Raw genomic sequence first — 14,255 nt, forward strand, 5'->3', positions numbered from 1 at the left:
AGCTTGACCCTCTTCCAGAGAAGGTTTTCCAGCAGAGAGCAAATGCTAACGCGGTGCATTCCATGGAGAAGGTCATCGAAATCCACAGTGAGTGCAGCCCCACCGACCCAGCTGGGTCCCTGGGGTCCCCCCCTTGGGCTTCCCCACCATTCTGCCAGCTCCCTGCTCCCGTTTCCCAGTTTGCTGGTGGTCACTGCACGCTGAGCTGGGTTTGTGCAGCTGCAGGCTGGTGTTACTGTGGATGGAGCCGTGCCCAGCAGGGCTTTAGCCTTTAGGGGGAATTACAGAATCAGAGCACGGCTTAGGTAGACCTCCAGGAGGATCCAGTCTAGCTGTTAACCCAACAAAAATTAAAAGGTCTAAAATCTCTGCAAAGGACAGACTGTCCTGCCATCAGAGGGTGCTCTTAATACTTCAAAAGCAATTAAGTATCTCTGAATAGCACAAGTCTTATTGGGTGTTGTGGCACCCATTAATTAGGAGTAGATAGACGTGGAAGTGAAGCAGGCTCTCAGGCACAGGCTGGGATTCTTGGAATGTCCTGTGCAGGACCAGGAGTTGGACGCCATGATTTCTCCCAAGGGATGATCCCTTCCAAGGATATTCTGTAAGTTTTGCTGACAGTTGTTGATATTTTAGGTTTATTTAGCTAAGCAGTTTTAAATCATTGCATTGAACTTGCCTGGAGAAATGATTGGAAATTCTTTCCTCTGGAGCCTTCCCAGTGCTCTTCCCAATGCAAAAAGGTGTCAAACTGCCAACATAAAAAAAAACACTTTGGAGGTTGAAGCTTGTACTTGGTGGTCTTGGAGGTCTTTTCCAACTTAATGGTTCTAAATACATCTTGGACTTCTTTAGTCTTCAGGGATTTGCCCACTGAAAGTACGTGGCAGTCAGCAGGTGGATCCAGACCTGGACTGCATCCTTCCCTCTCCTGGATTTTTTGGTAGAGAGACATTTCCAGGCACACTTGTCCTTAGGTCTAGAAGTTTCTGAGGTATTTGAAGTGGAAAAAGGAATTGTTTTTTGAGCACCTAAGGCCCTTAAAGTGAGAGTATGGATCAGATGAGTGTTCCTTGGGCAGTTCCGAGCCGGTGGCTGGGTTTGGGAAAGCAGGAGCTGGAATGGTGCCCTGATGGCCCTGTTGTCACCTCTCCCCCAGGCAAGTACTGGCATTCCCTGCAGCGTTTTGCCTCCACGGTGGGATATTCCCTGGTGGAGGCCCAGAAGTGTGAGAACGAGGAGGCAGAGACAGTGACGGCCATGGCATCGCTGTCGGTGGGTGTGAAGCCGGCGGAGAAGAGGTCAGTGGTTTCCCATCACATTTCCAGTCTGGGCAGCCAGGAGGAGCAGCCTTGCAGGTCAATCCTCTCCTTTCAGCCACTGCTGCTGTGCTCCCCACATCCCCTGTCTTCCATGGGTTCCCAGAAGACCTCCCGGGCGGCAGGAGAGCAGCAGAGCCATGAGCTCTGTGCATGCACCCTGTGCCTGAGCCTTCTGTTCTGAGCGTGGTTTTGGACCACAAAAAGGAATTTTATTTTGCTGGGGAAAATCTTAATGTTGCCCAAGTGAGATGGTCCAAAAACCCTTCTTGGTGGCAAGTTTAATTCAGGTGATCCCAGCTGGCTGGGTGGGAAGGTGATGGGAACATAAAGAGTGAGACTTGGCACCACGAATTGTCCAGCTGTATCATGCCAAACCCTCTTTTCTCTCTCCTCTCTCTGTCCCACCGTGCCTGCCTGCACAATCCCTCAGACCTGAGGACGAACCCATGGAAGAGGAGCCTCCCCTGTAGCACCCACCTTCGAGCTGGAGTTCTCCTGTCTGTTCGTCTTCGTCTTGAAGCTCTGCCAAGAAGCTTTCTCTTGTTACTCCTGCGTCCTGTCACGGTTATTTCCCGAACACGGAAGGACAGCCAGGTGTAAAGCAAAGCAAGCAACACAAAAAACAAATCTCTCTGCATCTTTGAGTCTCTTTTTGCTGACAAAAACGCTGGTGAAGAGCAGCAAAGGACTGACACGTTGGGCACTCTTCCTCTGGTCCTCACTGGGAGCAGAAAGAGGAACGATGCCTGGGAAGTCTTTGGCAGAGTTGCCAAACAAAAACGAAACGCGAGAATGATAAAGAAATCAAAGATTCAACAACACAAATCAAACAAACCTTAACATAAAACTGGTGCTTACAAAGTTGATTACCCACAACTGAGCAATCTCCGCTTGAACCACTCAACCCATTGTGTACTTTCATTTCTTGGATATTTGGAAATGGCTTTTGCCTGCCTGTGAGTCAGCAGCAGCTCTTGTCGGAACTGGAACGTTGGGAGATGATGGTGAATTTTTAACGGGGAGGGACAGGGAACGAGGGACTCATCTGACACCTAAAGCAAAGGGAAGCAGAAGGGGGGAACGGTAGCCCAGATGGAGTCGGCTTTATTGTCTCCAAAGCCATCTGAAGATGAGTTTGTGCCTTTTTTTTTAATTGATGGATTTGGTGCAGCTGGATTTTCTGAAGTTTGAGGAACAATGCCTTAAGTAAAAATTAATTAAAAAAAACAAAACACACATGAAAAAAAAAAAAAAAAGAAAAAGAAAAAAAAAAAGAACACAGCAGTTCCTGAATATTTTTCCTCTGGTTGGGAAAGCCAAGGACTGCAATCAGGAAGGAAGACTTTTTGGCTTGTGCTGGCATGATGGTGGGAAGCAGGCATCAGCTGAACAGAGCGTCTCCAAAAACTGTCGACAAGTTTGGATTTGTTTTGTTTTCTTTCATTGCTGTTTCAGAGAAAAGGAAAAAAGAAAAAAAAATTAAGGTAGTTGCCAAAAAAGTGGCAAATACTGTTGGGTCTTTGAAATTCAACCATTTTTAACAACCAATTTTCAAATGTTTTCTCTCTCTTCTACATTATCTAGCAATTGAACTTACCAATTTGGTTGTTGAAGCATGTATTAGACACAAATGCAGGTTTTAAGACTGGAATGCTTTTTATTAAAAGCAACTAGCATGAGATATTGCTTAAATTGTTAGGTATAAATATATATATGTGTATAATGTATATTCCAAATGTATTCCAAGCTTAGAAACCGGATTCCTATGAATTATTGAGAAGAATATTTATGATGCATTTATAGAAAAAAGAAAACAAATATATGTAATAAATGCATACTCTAACAGTAGCCATTGGAAGCTCCCTAGGGACAGATTTGGGAATTGGAACGTCAAAGGTGCTTTTGGAAAAGGATCTAGGTTGAAACTCGAGGACTTGTCAGGCGACAGGTTGGGAAGTTTTTCAGAAAGCCAACACTTTAGCCACTGGGCAACTACCCTAAACATTTGTATTTTAATTTAAGGTTTTTAGTTGTGATCCTTTTCTAACAAACATGAGAAAAAAAAGTTTTTTATAGCAAAGACACTGAATTTGCTGTTAATTTTTATATGGATATTTCCCAAAACCCTCCAGAAGCCTTGTTTGTGTGACTCTGACATTTCTTTTCCATTTGGCAGGTTTCCTTTCTGAACGGCAATAGCATCTAAACCTTTCTTCCTCCCTCTTTTCTTGCTTTATGATACATGGATTTTCCTTTTATTTTCTTATTTTAATTTTTTTTTCTCTGTATTGTTTTCTCTCCTTTTCCTCAACTCTTTTGTACAGTGAGCAGCTTTCTGCAGGTGTAAGGAACTGTGGGCAGACCAACAGAGATTGTTTTTTTCTGTGAAAGGGCGCATTTTACCGAGGAGGAGGAGGATGAGGGACCGCGATGGGCTCCTTTGTTGTACCGATTCCGCCAACTGTATATTTCCTCAGCTCTCTTGTAGTAGCTCTGTAAAGAAAATAAGGAATTTTCTTACCTGGTAGTGTTCAGCGGGCGATGCCTTTGTCCTGCCCGCGGCTCCTGGTGCTGCCTGCCCTCGGGAAGGCTCCTTGGATACTCCAGGACCGCCGGTGTTTTCTCTCTGCCGGACATACCCGCAAACTCCCCGGCTCCTCTCTCCCTCTTTTTCTCCCCTCTTCTTCTTCTTCCTGATGCTGGGAGGGGTTTTGGAGGCTTTTTTTTTTTTGCCCCCCCCACCCCAGGAGGTCATTGCCTCCCGGGAATGCCGGGTGGGAGAGGCTGCGAGCCCCATCACAGAGCGTGGAGTGTCTTCGGGAGACGGCGCTCCCCGCGTGCCTTCCTCCATAGGAAGCATAGGACAGCACATCCCTCTTCCCAGCACAGCTTCTCCTTAACCACCCTTCCTTCATTTATCCTGCTCCCATGGTGACTGGTGGGGTTGCTTCCAGTAACTTCTCTTCTTTCCAGTTCTCGAAGCAGCCGCTTTCGTTCCGTTCAGGACTCACTCGTGGGAGGAATCGGGAGCATGACCCCATGCTGGAGGCTTTTGTTTCCTTCCTCAATTTCTAGCACAGTTTCAGAACCAGACACTACAGTATTTGAGTTGTGCAAACCCAAGTACGTCCTAAAACCCCAAAAAGCTCCAGTGGCAAGGCCTGTCCTCGGCATATCCTAAAAATCCCCCCGTGTGAGAGCACCACGTACCCGGGGATGTTGTGGTTTGGGTTTTCTTCCCTCTGACCACGCTGCTGCTGTGATCTCAAATCCATCCGACTGCCGAATTTGGTGACAGATGTGAGGTTTTGCTCCCTGTGCCATGGGCAGTGCCTGTGTTTACACCTCCCTTTGTGTTGTCAGCTCTTCCCCGGAAGGTTTTTGACATTTCTGCTCCCGGTTGTGGCAAAGCTTTTTCCTTCCATTTTGCTCTCCCGGGGGCTGCCAGCTGACTGTGCTGAGCCGGTTCCTTTGGAAAATCTGGAGGAGCTTGTTGGGATGACACCTTCCTTCCTTCCTTCCTTTCCCTCAGCTTTTTGCCGGGATGGGAAGATTTTTCCCGAGATGACAGAGCTCGTCTCCTCCATACTCCTGGCAATGTGGATTTGTTTCGCAGCATCCCCCTTTTCCCTGGGAACGCTCTTCCCTGGGCTGTGACCTTCCCTGGGGATGCTCTTCCCCAGGGATGCTTTCCAGGGCCAGTGCAGGCACGGAGGGAAAGGAGGGAGCCCTCGTTTTGAGGCTCTTCAGGGGGATTTTTCACCTTTTTGAGCCATTAAGCTTTCCATTTCAGATGACTTTGCCACAGGGGCGGCCGTGCCAGCGGGGTGGGAGCCCGGGATGCTCCCACATCCCGGCATGTGCTGCCCAGGGCATCCTTTGTACCTGCTTGGGAAGAAAAGCAACATCTTTCAATCCTCTTTACAGTGAAGTGAGGCCCAGTTTGCAGTACACAAGTAACCATTGGGGGTTTTTTGGTTGGTGGTTTTTTTTTGTCTGTTTGGTTGGTTTTTTTGTTGGGATTTTTTTTTACTTTCGATACAAAACATTCCTTTTTTTATTAGTCACGGTCATGTACTCATTCCATTCTTCCTTTTGTAAACTTTTTTGGGCCCATGTTCTTTTACGGGCATTGATATATATAAATATATATATAAATATATATGAATATATTTTTTTAAGTTTCCTACACCTTGAGGTTGCATGGTCTGTAAGGTTGGCATGTCTTTATATTGTATACAGATTTTGCACGCCAAACTTGGCAGCTTTGAAAACGATAATGAGAAAAAGAAAACAAAAACAACAAAAAAAAAAAAAAAGAGGTGGTTTGGGGTTTCTTTGGGTTGGTTTTTGTTTTGGTTTGGTTTTATATTGTTTTGGTTTTTTTTTTCCTCTCGTGGCATTTGTGGAGACTAAAGGTTGGGATGTTGTTGTCACACACACTCACTCACCCACACAGCTACACACCAAGGAAGAAGAGTGGGAATTCTTTTTTTATTTTTTTTTTGGAGTCTTACTGAACTTAATAAGAAGAAATTGTGCTTTTTATTGTTAAAAAGAGTAAATAAATAAAAAAACAAAAAGGACTACTTAAACATTTCTCATTTTAAGAAGAAAAGAAAAAAACTAAGACGTTTATCTAGCACTTGTGACTTACCAATAATAGAGTTTATTGTATTTATGTGGAAACAGTGTTTTTAGGGAAACTACGCCGAACACACCAAGTAAACTGCCTGTGTCATTATTATTATTGTTATTGTTATTATTTTCCTTTGGGTTGGTGTTTTTGCTTTGATTTCTCGGCTGGGTGGGGAGGTTGGATGCAACCCTTGTGTCAACACACAGAGTCATTCATTCCGAGGAGCCGGACAGATGGATGGATGGATGAGGAGGACTTTAAAGAGTTAACTCTTCAGCACAGCTGCGTTAACTTTTTTAAGAAATTACTTTTACATGATGTATTTTTGCTCGGTTTCACTTTAAGCAGTCGTGTACTGTGCAACACTGTGGTTTAAAAACGAGACTTTACAGCAAGAGGCAAAACGTGTTTCTTCATTGTCATGAAGTTGGGCTCGTTCTCAGCTCATCTTCACTTTGTCTTTGATATTGATGATGAAAAAGAAAAAAAAAGTATCCTATTGAAAGAAAATAAATTAACACTTTTTCTGTGCTCCATAGTGGAGGCGCTATTTTCCAATTTATGAGGATGACAAACTTATATATATAATATATATATAAAAGTGGGGGTGGGGATGGGGGGGAAGGGGTTGAAACATTATTCACCCGAGAGCTTATTACAGATATGTAGTATCAAAAAGTTGTAACGATATTATATTCTACTTTATACCTATACATGCTCAGTATGACATCACCATTGGTAGCAGCTACCGGTTTACGCTGTAATTTAGACACAATTTCACTCTTCTTGTATGGACCCTACTTTCAGTGATGGTAGCATTCTTTGTGCTCGACTTTCCGACGGTCCTTTCTTTTAAACTGGTGGAGTTGGATTGTTTTTCTCATTCTTGTTTTTTCTTTCTTTGTTTTTATTTTATTTTTATTTCATTTTTCTCTTTTCTCTTTATTTTGTTTGGGGTTTTTTTGTTTGTTTTTTTTTTCTTTTTTTTTTTTTTTTTACTGGCCAATGGTGTCTTTCTCTGACAGTACCGACTTCAATTTCAACTTTATTAGGAGTCCAGTATTTTGTACCACATTATGACAACTTGTTATTCTTGTGGTGTAAATAAAAGAAAAAAGTTAATTATAGTACAACCCAGGTTTCTGCTGCTGATCTTCTTTCCTTCCTTTGCTGGGATGGGGCATTTCATCTGTTGGGTTCTTGACGTGTCATGGAAGGGGGTCTTGGTGCCAGAGAGGTTTTTTGGGCAAAATATACCCATGTCTACACTGGGGTGTTCATGGAATAGCTCCTGGATTTTCCCTTGTGGCTCCCAGGTGCGTGTTGACAAGCGCCTGCAAAAAACCAGTTGAGTTTCCAGGTGAAGCAGCTCCAGCTTTATACCTTTCACGGCCTTTTTCATCCGTATTTTCCCTCTGATTGGCTTCCTGCTTGTCTCTGGAGCCCCCTGGACCATCCAAAATCCATGTGCTGCACGTGTGTCACCTGGAATTGTCCTGTGGTCACAGGGGAGAAGGCCACGCTTCAGTGCTGGGCTCCTTGCAGTGACTCCCTGGAGCAGCAGCAGGTTGGTGCTCTCCGAGGGCTCCTGGTGGGAGGGGTGGGGAGGGCTCCCAGGGAAAACTCCGGATGTTCCCAATTCCCTCAGCAGTGAAACAGCCCCTGCTGCTTCAGCCTGATTCATGGGAATCATGGAGTGGTTTGGGTTGGAAGGATCTGGGAGGTCCCCTCTCATCCCACCCCTGCCATGCCAGGGATTCTTCCCACTGTCCCAGGCTGCTCCCAGCCCCAATGTCCAACCTGGCCTGGGACACTTCCAGGGATCCAGGAGCAGCCACAGCTGCTCTGGGCACCCTGTGCCAGGGCCTGCCCACCCTCACAGGGAACAATTCCTTCCCAATATCCCATCCATCCCTGCCCTCCGGCAGTGGAAGCCATTCCCTGTGTCCTGTCCCTCCATGCCTTGTCCCCAGTCCCTCTCCAGCTCTCCTGGAGCCCCTTCAGGCCCTGGAAGGGGCTCTGAGGTGTCCCTGTATTTGTGCAGAGTGTGGGTTGGTGATTGCTTTAGGATCAGGATCTGGGGGTTCCAGCCTGGCTGGGAGGGCCCCTGCAGCTCCCAGGAGCTCCTTTCTGGGAGTGAAATCCCACCTCTGGGTGACCCAGCTGGGGCAGAGGCCTTGTCTGGAGGGGTGGGGGCTGTTCCGGGTGCCATCCCAGCCCCAGTGCCAGGAATCATCTCACCTGCAATGCTCCCAGCTCACCCTGGCACAGGGACATCAACCTGAGGGGGGGTTGAGCTCAGTGCTGTGGCACCTGCTGATTTAGCCACAGGAATTTTTACTGCTGATCCCAAAGAAAAGGACATTGTGCTGCAAGGAATGGGGTCCAACAGGAGGTGCTTCCCTTGTGGCTCCTCCGATGTGTGCCCGTGGCTGGGTGTGAGGGATGGATGCCCAGCCTGGCACTGGCACACCTTTCCCAGGTCCCTCACTGAGTTTAATTTTCTTAATTTCACTTGTTTTACTAATATTTTTAAAGGAGGAAGAGGCTGTTTCTGCCTCTGGGCAGCAAGTCAAGGCTTTGTGCTTTTGGTGCATGCCTGTGGCAGTGGGAGCACTGCAGGGGGAGGAAAAGGGTCCAATATTAAATGTACAACCTGAGCACACGGGGCAGGAACTCATTCTGTGCCAGCAAAACATCCTGGATTTATGACGGGATTTGGATCTGTGTGGAGTAGAAACTTTCTCCTAGGGCTGGGTTGATCTCTTAGGGAATTTTCTGAAGCTCACTCAGGCACCTGGCAGCTCATTTGTTGTCCCTGCCTGGGTGTGATGTGTTGGTGCAACCTGCAGAGCTGCCCTGGGATAGAGAGAATGATAGGGAAAATAGCGTGGGCCAAGGCTGGAGAAGGTTCATGGCCACAGGGGCCTGGAAGGGCTGGACCTCTGGAGGCGCCTGGAAAACCAGGGCAGGCTGTTCACAGAGCAACAGAAATACACTTCAAAAATTGTGGTAAAAAGCTCAGCTCCCCAGGCTGTGGGGAAGGCACAGTCTGCCTTTTTTCCAGCAGCACAAGCTGGCAAAGCCAGTTTCTGCTGAGGCTGGGGAATACACTCCCATCCCACAACTGTGCTAATGGAAGGCTTCAGCAGGAATGGAGCAAATCCCATCCTAATTGAGGGAAAATACTCCTGGCTGGGGGACACAGAAGGGGGGCCAGGTGTCTTCTGGATGCCCACGAGGGAAAAGCAAACCTCTGCCCACGTTTACACCAAATTAAATGGTTCAGTGGCAGAAGGAAATGTTTGGGGTTGAAACAAAACCGCCCCAAAATCTCACTGCTGCACAGCAGAAATGGGAAAAACTTTTCCTGTGTAGGTTGGATCACACAGCCAGAGCATCACTGTGCACTAGCCACAGACAGGTGCCCTTTATCTGATTTATTACAGGCCCTTTTGAGTCTTTTTCATCTATTTCTTTATTAATTCATTCCCCTGCCCCATGGAGGGAAGGTTTAGAGTCACAGAATCACAGAAAGGGACTGGAAAGATCATCTTGTTCCAGCCCCCTGCCATGATCAGGGACTCCTTCAAATGCAGTGCAATTAAAAGGGGGGGAAAAAAAAAGGGGGGGGGGTGGTTACTGTATTTAGAAGGATGAGGGTGCAGACAGAATTGTGCATTTGTGCTATGTCAAGGCACAATTATCCAATGGTCAACAGCTTCAGAGTGCCTGCAGGAACAAGAAACCTGTTTCCCATTAAATCGGGAAGGGAAGGGGGAGCAATTCCTGGGCTTTAAAGGCGATTAAAGTGTCCTTGAGCAAGTTTTCAGAATTTCACTCTTCAATTACAGGTTTGAGTTTGAAAGGGGAGGGAATATAAAAACCAAAAATCCCTCCTTCCCCACTAGCAGAGAGCAATTCCTGCAATCCCCCCCAATCCCTGTGGATAATGCAGCCGCCTTTGAGCTGGCTGAGTTCAGCCGCTGGTGAGCGGTGAGAATTCCTGGAGGTGATTTATCCTGGAGCCGGTTTATCCTGGAGCCAGTTTATCCAGGAGCCGGTTTATCCTGGAGAAGGTCCCGGCGCTGCTGAGGGTCCCCAGCGCGGGCAGGGCGGCCTCTGGGCTGCTCCCAAATCCTCCTGTGGAGGAAAAGCGGGACCAAAAGGGATGAAATCCTTTGGGCGTTGGGAAAGGGGGAGAGAGCTCTCTCTGGAAGGGAGGGAGCTTGGAGCAGAGATGGGGAAAACCTCGCTGGGAGCATCCTGAGCCCATCCTGAGCCCTGCCAAGGCTTGGGACTGTTGTATTTGGGGACCCTTGTGGCAGGAAGGAAGGAATGATGCATCTGACTCCATGTTCTCAGAAGGCTAATTTATTATTTTATGATACTCTATTATACTAAAGAATACTAAACTATACCATACTAAAGCATACAGAAAGGATACTTACAGAAGGCTAAAAAGATAATAATGAAAACTCGTGACTCTCTCCAGAGTCCTGACACAGCCTGGCACTGATTGGCCAAAGAGTGAAAACAACTCACACCAGAATCCAATGGAACAATCACCTGTGGGTAAACAATCCCCAAACACATTCCACATGAGCACAACACAGGAGAAGCAAATGAGATAAGAATTGTTTTCCTTTTCTCTGAGGCTTCTCAGCTTCCCAGGAGAAAAATCCCGGGTGAAGGGACGTTTCTGAAAATGTGAATGTGACAGGGGAGTGCCGGGCCAGCCAAGGGAGCAGGGGCTGCACCCCCCAGCTGCTTTTAGGGAATGTCCACAGCCGGGTGCTCACCCCTGCTCTGGGGCATGCAGCTGGGGAGGAGGAGGAGGAGGAGGAGGAAGCTGTGGAATACCTGCACACCCGAACCACAGCTCCGGCTGGAAGCTGACTGTGCTGCCTGGCTCCCCAAGGCTGATGGATGACAGCCCCTGGCTCGCTGGGATGCTTCCCCTCCTTTTAGGGGCTGGGGATGCTCAGCCTGTGGCTGGTGAAGAGGCTCAGTGCCAGGGATAACAACCTGCCTTGGCCAGGTTCATCTGCTGGGCTTGGGCAGGCCATGGCTGTGCCAGACCCTGGGAGTGCTGAAAGTGGGGCTGGGACTGAGTTATTCCACAAGCTAATTCCTCTTTCATCTAAAGCCTTCTCATATTTGACCTCTCTCCCCTTTATCTGCAATGGGAAATTCGATTTCCACTGTTATTCCAAAACAATTCCTCTCTGTTCCCTTTGTGAGGCGAGAGAGCAGGGCTGCGGGCTGGAGTGCCCAGGGCTGCTCCCAGCCCTGCTGTGGAGAGGCTTGGAGGGCGATGGAGGGAAGAGGAATCCAAGCAGGGAAGTGTCTGCAGATCCCATCAGGGCTGGAATCCCCTCTGGGAGGCAGATGGATCAGGCCCCCCTCGTTCCCAAGGTTCCTGGCTCACCTGCCTGTGCTGCTGGGCTGCTCAGCCAGTCCTTTCTCGTGCACAGCCACGCTGGAATTTTATGTGGAGGCAGGGAAGTGACAGAAAGACAGAACTTGGCAGGTGCTAACCTCCCCTCAGTCAGAAAACTTGGAGCCTTGGGTTTATCATGGAATCACTTGGGTTGGAACAGCCCTCTCAGGGCAGAGTCCAACCATTCCCCCAGCACTGCCCATCCCACCACTGAGCCCTGCCCCAGGTGCCACATCCACAGGGCTTTTAAATCCCTCCAGGGATGGGGACTCCCCCACTGCCCTGGGCAGCTGTGCAAGGGCCTGACCTCCCTTTCAGGGAAGAAATTTGCCATAATATCCAACCTAAGCCTTCCCTGAGGGACTGAAGGGAATCCCATTCTGGGACTCTGGTCCTTCTGAGCAGAATTGAACCATGTGGACAACCTGCAGAAGGATTAAAGGCATTTCTGGAGACTTCCAGGTAAGTTTTTGCTCTTCCCCCATGTCCCTCTGTGGGACAGATGTCTTTTCCTCCCTTGCCCTACCTGAAAGAGGTTTTGCCTGTGTCATCCTCAGCTTTGGGACTTTGGGGAGCTGAAGATTCACAGCAGAGCAACTTCCAAGACGAGGAAAGGAGAACTCACAGCAAAAGCTCTCTGAAAAATGCACTGGCCGAACGCTCAGGAGCAGCTCTCAGAGCAACAGCTCTCTAAAGAAACTAAAAAATAATCTCCCAGTTTTGCTTTGGGTTGGGCGTTGGGATTTTTCCCCTCCCCCTTGGGCACAAATAAATCTGTGAGCTGAAAGGAACATGTCATATTTTGGCTGCCTGCAGGAAAAGCCAAGTGGGATGGGAAGGTAAGGCCTGGCTGCCACCAAACCCATCTGAGCAGCATCACCCTTGTCCTGCTGGGTGGCTGGGGAGAGCCAATGTGAGGCTCAAGTGCTTTCCCAACTTTTAGCTGGATTTTCTTCTTTTCCAGACAACTTGGATTTCGTTTGGAACCTGTCTGGCAGCGTTTGGCTTCCTGCCTGCTTGGAGCCAGGGCCTGTGGAGATTAATGACATGGAAAATGAGGAATGCTGGCCATAAACTCTGAAATTGTGGGGAAAAGGCAGCTGAGAGAGGCAGCCTCTGGTGAGAAGGTGTGTGGCTGCTTTGGGGGTGGGGTTTGGGAAGGCAAAGGCTCTGGCAGGATCATTTTCCCCATCCGTGGAAGTGTCCAAGGCCAGGCTGGATGGGGCTTGGAGCAACCTGGGATAGTGGAAGGTGTCCCTGCCCTTGGCAGGGGTGGAACTGAGATGAGTTTTAAGGTCCCTTCCAACCCAAACCATTCTGGGATTCTGACATCTTAAAAAAAGTTATCTCATGAAGGGGCTGGAGTGCCTTGAGCACAACAAATCCTTCCCTTTTTCTCCTGATGGAAATGTGAAAATCCCCTGGGTGAAGGGTGCCTCCCTCCAGCAGGCAGGGATGGTTAATTCCCAGCAGGGGAGAGGAAACCTGTGAGGATTATACCCAAAATTTTCCATGAGCTCTGTTCCCATGAGCCTTGTGGGGCCCACCTGGGCCTCCCTACACCCTGGGACATCCCCTTCACCCCAGGGTGTGCACGGGCTTCACCCCCTCCTGGACTCTGCATTTTGTGCAGAACGGGAATTCTCAGCTATGAAACGGGGTCACCATGGAAAGGGTCCAGGAAACCCCAAACCAGTGGGGATGGCACATTCCTCAGTAACCTGTGCCTGGAATTGGCATCCCAAAGCCTTCAGGCAGCAGAGGCAATGCCAGCACCCACTGAACTCCTGCCGGAGCTCTGCCAAACAAGAGGAGAGAACCCTTCGAGAGCAGCCATGCCAGGAGCTTTTATTAATTACAAAATTCACCTAGAAACATTTCACCGGTTACAAAATTCACCTGGAAACAGATCTGAGGCTTTGTTGTCCTAAGAGCAGGGGCTTGGTGACCTCTTGCTGGAGCAGGGCAGCTGGGCTGTGGCCAGGACAGGAGGATTTGGGGTGGGTGCAGCAAAGCTGGAGCAGCTCAGCGGGCAGGGATTTAGGATGCTGGGGCAGGTCCCTCTCTGATCACGGCCCTGTGAAGGTGTGGGAGGAGGGACGGGGCTGTTTGAAGTCCCAGCCACCCAGCTTCCCTTTCCACCGAGACTGAGCTTGATTAAATCAGCGTTTCCTGGCTGGAAGTGGGGTGAGGACAGGCTCAGTGCTCCTGTGGCACCCACAGAGAGCAGCACCAGGCAGCATCCCACCCCTGGAGGGGATGCATGTGGGGTTTGGCCCTTGGGTTATTTTCTTTAGCCCAAACTCAGGCCAACAGAACAAAACCTGGTGGGTGGGAAAGATGAGGGTGAATGAGTCTTTAGATGGGGAAAGGTGGAAATCACCTGGAAAGAAGAAATGTATATATTTATAGATATATATATTTTTATATGCATAAATATATATAAAATCTGACCCAGCCCTGAACTTTTCTGGCAGGGAAGTGAAATTCATGAGGAAATACAGCCCAGCCTGCAATTCCTCATTATATCAGTGGGAGCCACGTTAGTGGGGCCAGTAAATCTGCCAGATGGCCACGGGGGGATTAGGTGGGAAGGTGGGACCTCGGGAGGGTGCTGTGCCTGCCCTCCCCCAGCCCTGAGCACCCCCACCGCCCTCATTAAGGAATGTTAATCACCCCGGCTCCCAAAAAGCTCCCAGAGGTTGGTTATAATAAAATCTTTATGGTGCTCAGAGGTTTGGTTTTTGTTTTTTCCTTTCCCCGTTGCATGGGATGGGTTGGGAGGGGTGGCTGCCCTGGATCCTGGGAAGTGTTCGAGGACAGGCTGGATGGGGCTGGGACCAACCTG

The 14,255-nt window shown here is 48.6% G+C and overlaps 1 protein-coding gene and 1 pseudogene across 11 annotated transcripts in view; both read left to right on the plus strand.

Annotated features, from left to right (window-relative positions):
* HDAC4 (histone deacetylase 4) overlaps positions 1 to 2,602 on the plus strand; it is a 172,128-nt gene extending 169,526 nt beyond the window's left edge. For all 11 annotated transcript variants that reach the window (XM_064433403.1, XM_064433412.1, XM_064433411.1 and 8 more), the window contains 3 exons: positions 3 to 87; positions 1,163 to 1,304; positions 1,756 to 2,602. In XM_064433403.1, coding sequence (XP_064289473.1) covers positions 3 to 87; positions 1,163 to 1,304; positions 1,756 to 1,795 — 267 coding nt within the window. In that variant the 3' untranslated portion in view covers positions 1,796 to 2,602. The remainder of the gene's footprint in view (positions 1 to 2; positions 88 to 1,162; positions 1,305 to 1,755) is intronic.
* A 1,490-nt stretch (positions 2,603 to 4,092) lies between these two features.
* Positions 4,093 to 10,863, plus strand: LOC135309338 (uncharacterized; annotated as a pseudogene).
* Positions 10,864 to 14,255: the final 3,392 nt, after the last annotated feature.

Source organism: Passer domesticus, chromosome 10 (assembly GCF_036417665.1).
Source record: "Passer domesticus isolate bPasDom1 chromosome 10, bPasDom1.hap1, whole genome shotgun sequence".
Lineage (NCBI taxonomy): Eukaryota > Metazoa > Chordata > Aves > Passeriformes > Passeridae > Passer > Passer domesticus.